Source organism: Trachurus trachurus, assembly GCF_905171665.1.
Source record: "Trachurus trachurus genome assembly, chromosome: 6".
NCBI classification, from domain to species: Eukaryota; Metazoa; Chordata; class Actinopteri; order Carangiformes; family Carangidae; genus Trachurus; species Trachurus trachurus.
In genome coordinates, this window is record NC_139897.1 from 29,708,383 (window position 1) to 29,717,570 (window position 9,188).

A 9,188-nucleotide genomic window follows, 5' to 3' on the forward strand; every position below is an offset into this window, starting at 1 on the left:
TTGAGTTTGACCTTCAGCGGCTCTCAGGCTCTCAGGCGCAGGCAGCAGCGCTCCATCGGAGGAAAAAACAGGAGCTGGCTAAATGATTATCTGAGGAAAGCCTCGCTTAATCTAATTAGACAATCTGTGGCTTCAGTGAGCGCCAGAGAGAGAGAGAGAGAGAGAAAGAGACGCTGCTGCAGCTCCTCCTGCTGAGAGACACACCACCTCTACAGGTCTACACACACTACACTGCTTCTACACACACCACATCTACAGGTCCACTACACACACCACAGAGATCCAGACTAACATTTTAACTCAGAGGACAGTGGCTCCTAACTTCATTTTTTTTTCTTCTTTCTCTCAACTACCAAAACTATTATTGTTGTTGTACATATTAGTAATAGTCCAAGCTGTCAGATTTAAATATATTTGAGAAGACTTCAGCCTTTCAATTTCTTCATACTAATCTTCAACAATTCAAGTAATTTCCAACCATTTCATAGAGCCTCCTTCTTGCATGATGAAGAAGGAGGCTCTATCAAGATTGATTCAGCAATTTCTTCACTTAATTCAGCATTGTTTCAACAATTTATTCAGCTCATTCAGCTTCCAGCTTTCACCCGTATTTCCTTCAGGAAACGCAATTTGCTTCTTTTTTTTTTCCTCTCATTTGTGTAACTATTATTACCGTTGTTAGTAGTTGCAGTGCCACCATTGCACTGCCTGTATCATCACAGCTTTAAGTTGGTCACACCTGTTACTCTGTATTGTCTTGTATGGTTTGTGTTTTGTTTTGTTTGTCATATATTGTTTGTGTCTACACAATAAAAAAAAATATAAAAATTAGGAGCACAAGCAGAATATCTAGTGGCGCACATGCAGCAAATTCACTTGCAAGGCAAATACTGATATTTCCTTTTCATTCATGATCCTCACACACACTGACCTGAGACCTGTAATGACAGAGAACAGGTTCTTCCACATTTCACCAGTGTTACCAAAAACAAAACAAAAAAACAGTAAATTTACTGGTCGCACATGCACAAGTAGATGAAAAATGTACTCGCACTGTCTCAAATTTTAGGGGCAAAATGCTCAGAGTAAAACACACATCTAATCGATTAATCAATAACGAAAATAATTGTTAGTTGCAGCCCTACACACTAGATCTAAACAGGACAGGGGGGGTGAAAAAGGAATAGGTAGGTCAGTTTACTTTCCAACCAGCAGCCCCCCCACCCCCCCTCCACTCAGAGACAATGTGATGTCCTGTTCTCTGATGGCTTCAGTTGTTGTTCACAACTGTTGTTTTCATTTGTTACACACTCACACACTTCCCTTCCCCCCACCCTTTGAGCAGCAGTGATTCAGACTGACGTCAGGTGGCACACACACACACGTGACTTGCATACACACATGCACACACACACACAAAGGTGGATTACGGTGCACAGAGAAGCAGGGGGATTAACTGGACTCTCACACACACACAAGGTGATATCACTTTCATATCTGCATGACAGTGTTTTCACACTGAGCTACAGTGACGTTTGACCCCACACACACACTGATGGGAGCTACACACACTCATCCAGGGACAGGACATGTGAACACACACACACACACACAAACACACACACACTCAGTCGGCCACAGATCTGGATCTACGACTGGTACAAATGTCTGACATGAATTTTATAACTAGTGCACAGTGAACTTCATATTGTAACTCAGACGTGAGACTCATTGCGACAGAGACAGCTCTAGGTGAAATAAGTAAACTCATCTCATGAAGGAGATAAAAGTCTGTGAAATAAACTTGCCCATGCTGCTTGAATGGGCTCAGTCAGCAGCAGTGAGTAAACCTACCTGGGATCAGCTCACCTGTCTGTACGGTTTGTGTTTGCTGCCACTCAGTGGTCACACAGAGTCATCACACCGCAGAGCACGCCTTTTTGACTACGTCAAAGTCTTTCTGATTCTTGTGTGTGTTTTTTACAGGGGCTCTCTACCATCTTAACAAATCCAAAACATACTGTCATTCAAGCTAATCTAAAAAAATATATATATTAAAAATGTTTTTGTAATTTGCCTTTTGTACTGTAATAATTTATCTTGATGTGTGTTGCTGACTTCTTGGCCAGGTCGCCCTCGCAAATGAGATCTCGATCTCAATGGGTCAAATAAAGATTTAATAAAGAAATTAATTAATATTCAGTTGAACTTGTTTCATATTTCTTTGCATAGTAATGTGTTTATACTTTATATTGTTCTTAAGAGTAGCAGACATATAGGAAATGAATAAAACATGTCCTTTATCATCTTCATTTGGACATTTACTGTCTAAAACTCACAATTTTGTATTTTAAGGAACTGTGTTTTAATGCCTTTCTTTATGTTTTTTTTTTACCAGTAACTGATGCTGGATCACAGGAAGACATGAGCAAACCTCCAACACGTCCCTGAACGGTTTACGTGCAGGGTGTGACGTTGCGGAGGGGGCGTGGCCACGTCTTTCGAAACCGAACTGGAACAGCTGACGGTGACGTCACTCACCAACATGGCGGACTGGAACAGAGGTACAGTTTTTCGACACGTATTCACTTCTAAACATTGAGCCGTGGTAAACCGTGTGTAACGGCGCAGAGCTCCGGTTAGAGCGGGTCGACCGGGTGTAACGAGCCGAACGACGGAGCGGGTCAGCGGCTGTGTTTGGCCTCTGGGTCCGTCGCTACTTCACTTTGGGCCGAAAACAAGCCTGTAACTTAGCGGGGTCAGCTAGCCGAGGAGTTAGCTGCTGGAGTCCTTACAGGGCTGCTGAGCTGAACTTTTATCAGGTGTAAACGACTGTGAACGGAAGATAAACAAGTCCAAAAAATATTACCTCAAATTGTCATAACATGTCAGATAAACTGCGCACGGTTAATGTTTAACTTTACAGCGAAGAGCTCCTCTGACCCAGAAACTGGTTTGTTTACTGCAGATTAGTCCAAACAATCACACTGTATGCTGGTCTGTGGGACAGTGACAGAGACTACGTCGTTTTTTTACTGTCGGAAATATTTCATGGTAAAATATTTGTGTCCTTGTGTGGGTGTTTCAGTTAGATTGGAAATCTTTAAAGGTCATTTACATTGGATTCTGGGGCTACAGTCACTTTCAAAGTCCCTCACTACTGTTAAATGGACATAGGTTTGACTGTTTTTCTTCATAGATGTCACTAGTTGCTGCACAGTTATTAGGATTACTGTTAAATTGTGACAGAATGCTTTTAGATGAGATATTCGAAAGATGCATAACAGGTGCTAGGGAGAAAATAATCTTTACATTTCTTTTAGAGATTTTCTGTATTTTACACCAAACAGTCTGCTGTACTAAGCCAAGAGGAGAATGATATTTACTCAAATTTTGACATCATGGATATGACTGGAGTGGTATCTATTTCCATAGCACCACTAGATGGTGTAGTCGTCATGTTATAATCATAACATCTTCTACAGCAGATCTACATCATCTCTAATCAGCAACTCTGCTGTAATGCTGACAAATGGATTCTAGTTTTCATCGTTTGTCCTGTGGGCACAGAAAGCCTATCAAACATAGGCTATATTATTTATTCACGAAGAAAATAGCTTTAAGGCTTCCTCTTCTTAAATTATGTTCAGCAAAAAAGTAAAACTATCTTTCTATTTTAGTTTCAGTGTACAGTGGAGCCAGCATGCGGACAGATTTGTGGATATTTCTGACTCGTATCCCCGCTGGTCTCTGGCTGTCCCTACGCGACGTCGATGTCGCCGAATGCCGCGTCGCACACATTGAGATTACATTGGGCGACGCGGCACTCGGCGAACTTCGCAAGGAGCTAAACGTCGCAGACCAACTGTCAAACAGCGCTGTTCGAGCTAACGTTAAAGAAGCAGAGGTTTTCCCATGTCGATACCACAGTAAATTCACAATTTTAACCGTATTTTTTGTGTCTCTAAATTAAACAACACAATTAAGCAGGGCACAAGCGGCAATATGATTAGTTTTTCAAGTCAACAATGTCATCAAGCTCAGGAATTTACCTTTGACAGCTGAAGCTGTTTCCAGCGACTCCCAACGGTTGTTGTTAACAGCTAACGTTGAAAAGCAGTAACCTAGGCAACGCAATTTCTCTTTTCATCTAACTGAAAACTTTAAATCTAACTGAAAACTGCAGTTCCAACTTCCAACGGTTATGACGAGTTATGGTTTAACGTTAAAAAGCAGAATCGTTGCCGTTGCCGTTACCGCGGAGGGAGGGAGGGGCGCGAGGCGAGAGCACCGGCTGGTTACCTAGGCAACACAATGTAACTAGCTAATGAGCACTAGTAGCATCAGACATCAATTTTTTTTAAACTGAGCAAGAAGCAAATTTTACCCTGTCCCCAGCGGTTAAGAAATAAAGTTAAAGCAGAGATGAAGGAGTTTAGAAAATAATCGAACGGGATTTTTTTCAATTATTAATCTATAATTACCTACACAATATATCTAACAGTGTCTGGTGTAACGTTAATTGAAAACCTGATAGCTAGCTACCGCAGATCGGGGGTGCGACCATATTTCTAGCCCTCCAACGCAACACAGCTGAGTAAATTCAGATTAAAAAAAATGTAAGATAGCTCAGATAAGGACTTTTAAAAACTTACCACAGTGCGATCAGAGAGGAGTGACTTGTCAAATTTGTGTAAATCGCGCCGTTAGAAAGACGACGAGTTGTTCTTCTTCTTTCTGTTGAACTGACTGGCCGTTAGCAGGAAGCGCTGTGGTGCGTCACCGCCACCTACCGGCCGCAGAATGGAAGTGTAGCGCATTACAGTGACAGGAAAGGACATAATAACAAAGACGGTTTATAAATATAAATAAATAATACATGTAAATAGAGCATTTTTGATAATAATAATAGTGATAATATTAATAATAAAGGGGGGGGGGGTGATCATCAACTCTTTCAGGCTGTGGCCCAGTATAATCACTGGTCAGCATTATTAGTAAATCATAAATTGCTACTGTTTTCCGTTGCATGTTTTTAAGGTTGCGAGTAAAGTTTTATTTTTATAGCGTTTTTCACAGATAAAATCATAAAAGTGTTTTACAATAAAGTGCAAAGTGGCAAATAATAATCACATAAAAAATGTAAAAGCATTCCAATAAAATAACATATCCAAGGCAACCAATCAACTAAAAGTTTGTCTGAACAACAGCGTCTTTAGCTTTTAAAAAAAAAAAGTCTCACTAGAATCAGACAGACATAGGGACGAGGAGCAACAGACTGTTGTTTTCGTGTTTTCGTGTTGTGTTTGAACTTTTTCAAAGTGTAGATTTATACACCGCAGCCTACTTTTAGATCTGCAATGCAGGGACAAGATGAAAATCAGCTTTCAGCTCTTGTGGATCAATAGATATAACCTATATTGTTCCTGATACTTATACAAGAAATAAGCAGATACACTTATGGTGTATACTGCATGGTGAAGTAGCCTACTTTTTTATTTTATTGATTCACACATTCCTATTTCAGAATCTTAAATACATTCCCCGAAAATGTTGTCAGCACGCAAACACCTTATTGCAGGACAAATAGACAATAATAAGATCTAGGAGTGATAGTAAATAACCTCTCTACATAGAGCCTTTCAAGAAAGATGGATCATAATTGTATAGCAATTAATATAATATTTCCTTCACTGCAGGTTCTCAACCAATAAATTGCGATTAATTCTAATGTTTTCCATAAAAACCTCCTTTTAACAGATTGCTAGGAGAGTTTAGGGATGCTTAAATAGAAATTAATATACAGTTTTTTGAATCCTGTGTGTCTCCAGGTCATGGCTCCGTGGACGACTTGCTGGACGATGAAAACAAACGTATGGCCGAGAATCTGGCCACCAAAGTCTCCAGACTGAAATCTGTGAGTCCCAACAAACACCAGTTTCATCATTTAATAACAATTCAAACAACTGACAGAGATTTCACTCTTCTGTCTGTAGTGTGACCCCGCCTGAGATGATGCAAATTCTTATTTCTTGTGACTTGTGTTTCCTTTGCAGCTGGCGTACGACATCGACAGAGAGGCTGAGGATCAGAACGAGTATCTGGACGGCATGGTGAGGCCAACATCTGCATCTACCGAGCTGTTGTTCTCAGATGTGAACATTTGCTTCTCGTCTCTTTTTGTCTCCTTCTCCTTGTTTTACATAATAGTAAACTGTATATCTGAATGCTGGTTTGTATTTTTTGCTCCAATCTCTGAGACACATCAGTTGATGATGAAAATAATTGAACATGAATCACATCTGGATTCAAATGCTGGTTTTAAAAACGTTAGGGGGGGGAATGTTCAAGCTGACCTTTGTCCCATAAAACTTGAGAACCAACAGACTAAACCAGTTTCCCGGCCCCGTTAGTCACAGTCTCTGCTCCTTCTCCTTTTCAGGACTCAAACTTCCTCAGTGCGACCGGCCTGCTGAGCGGCAGCGTGAAGCGTTTCTCCACCATGGTTCGATCCAGCCGAGACAATCGCCGCATCCTCTGCTACGTCTCCATAGGCCTGGTCGTGGTCTTCTTCCTGCTCTACTACATGGTCTCCAGGATTCAACGCTGACGAGAGCTGGTCCTGATGTTGGAGCTCGGACTTTTGACTCTGACGTCATATCAGATCAGATTTACAGATTTAATCTCTGTGGGGTTTCCTGCGCAGGAGAGGACTTGTCTTTATTACTATTCTGCACCAAAGTGAAAAAACCAACAGGAAACGGACAGAAAACATTATAGTTTTCATTGAACCGACCAGCAGGAGAGAGTTTTCTGCTCATCACAGACTTTGAGCTTTCTTGTCGCAAGTCAGGAAGTCCTAATATGGGCAAACAGCTGAGAGTGACGGGTTGATGAAGTTCGGTAATGATTCACTGTCTCAGTTCCAGACGACACAGTAACTCGGTTCACTACGGTGGCCCTGAGGGCTCAGTGCACTGTAGCTCAAGAAAACACAAAGGCACAAACACGCCACAAATCTGACAACACATGCTACAAAAAAACGCGACACAACGGGGGACACGGTAAAAGAGACGGACCAGGCTAAAGGCTAATGCTAAGCTAACAGTCTATGTGATCAATACCATTACCAGAATTTTGTTCTTAATTTGCTTGCCTGGTTAAACAAAGGTAAAAAAAAAAAAAAAGTGATATTGACGTTCTAATAAACCAAACAAACTCAGCTTATTGTCAAACCCGCTAACAGGAAGCTGTCTGCACAACTTCTAAAGTCGAGAAAAGGAAGAAGGCCCAATTCCAATCCGACCCCTCACGGACTCACTGACTTAGAGGCGCGTTCACGGGAAGTCCGTGAGTGTGTGAGGGCTGTTCCGTTGTCAGATCATCAAGTCAGTGAGTCAGTGAATGAGCCCTTACTGCCCCCTTACCGTAAGTCAGCACCGATGCTGACTTTGGGTAGGGGAATTACCCACAGTTCATAGCGTTGTGAAGTCAAACACATGAGATGCCGTCGGAACGCAAGTGTTAAAAAAAAAAAAGAAGTAAATTACCACACGTAGTCAGAGAGAGCTCCGCCGCTCTCTTTATTGTTAATGGACAGGAGCAACAACCAAAAAAAAGAAAGAAAGAAAAAAAAAGAAGAAGTTTACTGTCAGTATTAACGTGCAGTTTGTGATTATTGATGATGATTTGATCAGATCTGATCCAGGAACATTTTGTTTTGAGTCCGTCCACCTCACACACCTTGTGCGCGTTGAAAGTACGTAAATTATCGGCCCAAGACCGGAGTCAACAACATGTTGTTGTCAAGGTAACGTGTGGTGAGAGTGTGTAAGTGCTGTTCCATTCATATTTACAGCATCTGGACCCTCACAGACTCTCACAGTCTGTCACTTAGAGCTGACGTCACTTTAGTCAGTGAGGGTTCAGGGCTTGAGTCTTTAGGGGGCAGATTGGAATTGGGGGGAACTAAAGACCCCAGACCGGTCCCTCGCTTTATGGTGTCCCCAGAAACACTTCCTGTTGTGCTGTGAGTTGTTGCAGCCTGTTTGTGTATTTGCAGGTGTTTTCTTAAGCTGCTGTGCATTGAGCGCTCAGGGCCACCATAGTTGACTATTCAAAAATATATACTGTATAACAAACTTAATGCTCTGAGGAAATGAAGGAAATAACTCAAATTGGAAAAAAAGAATATTATAATTTTCGGTTTAGGTGGCGAGGCAGCTGCAGAGAGATGGAGCACTATTGATCTTGTTCTTTTTTATAAAGTTTTAATTGGAAGTGTTATAAAAAGTAAAAGTTGACTTGAGTTTGCACAGTTTATGTCCCATTATGTAAAAGCTTTTATTGATGTTTTGTTGCAGCAGAGATATTGTCATGTCTGTAGCCATGTGGTGTGGAACTGAGACAGAGCAGCTGATGGTTTGATGTTTTCATACGGCTGCAGTTGATGGACAGGAGGCTGAGATACTGGGGGAAAAATGTTCACACAACACAACTTCATAATCCTGTTTTGATGAGTTTCAGTTCAGCCTGTTTCCTCCTGATTCAAAGTTTGGGAGCTGCCCTGTTCATGGTTTACAGCAACATTTTCTTTCTTTTTGTTGGTGAAAGAGGGTGAAAGGTGTTTAAAAGGTTTATAAAGAGTTTCCTTTCTAACATTCCAGGTCTATTTTTTATTAATACATGTGAAATAAATGGTTTTAATTTGTGGAATTTGTTTGGGATAATTGCTTTTACCATGATTCATTATGGTTCTTGGACATTGCATTTATGATGTTCTATTTCAGAAAAAGTGAATATTTTATTTTGATAAAATACAAAAGATATAAAGTTATAATTCAATAAAAGCCTCTATTCCAAAAATACATCACATCTGTGTCATTTCAATTGAAAAAAATGCTCATTTGAAATCCTGAATCACTGTTTTAAATTATAATTTTCATCTTATTTCATTTCAAAACTCAAGGCTATAAATGCTATTATTGTGAATTTGAAAAACAGACCATGAATACATTCTAGATGTATAAACCCTCTGCAGCTTAGTTCACATCAGATAGTTCCTTGTTTGAATTGGATTACTGGAGTAAATCCCTGCACTCACGAGTCACGACCAGCGTGTGCCAATAAGTGTAAAAAAAAACAATACATCACAGTCTCATTTCAATTGAAAAAAAAAAAAAACTAAT

The 9,188-nt window shown here is 40.6% G+C and overlaps 1 protein-coding gene across 1 annotated transcript; it reads left to right on the forward strand.

Moving 5' to 3' along the window:
• The first annotated feature begins 2,534 nt into the window (after nt 1–2,534).
• bet1l (Bet1 golgi vesicular membrane trafficking protein-like) lies at nt 2,535–7,158 on the forward strand. The gene is made up of 4 exons (XM_083973961.1): nt 2,535–2,564; nt 5,832–5,917; nt 6,057–6,113; nt 6,443–7,158. Exons 1-4 carry the CDS (start codon nt 2,546–2,548, stop codon nt 6,608–6,610), a joined length of 330 nt encoding a protein of 109 aa, XP_083830087.1. The 5' UTR covers nt 2,535–2,545; the 3' UTR covers nt 6,611–7,158.
• Nucleotides 7,159–9,188: the final 2,030 nt, after the last annotated feature.

Excerpts from the sequence above, each read along its gene's own strand:
- bet1l (XM_083973961.1), top strand. Across the intron at positions 5,918-6,056 it reads AAGTCTCCAGACTGAAATCT|CTGGCGTACGACATCGACAG; the intron begins GTGAGTCCCAAC and ends TTTCCTTTGCAG. Across the intron at positions 6,114-6,442 it reads ACGAGTATCTGGACGGCATG|GACTCAAACTTCCTCAGTGC; the intron begins GTGAGGCCAACA and ends TCTCCTTTTCAG.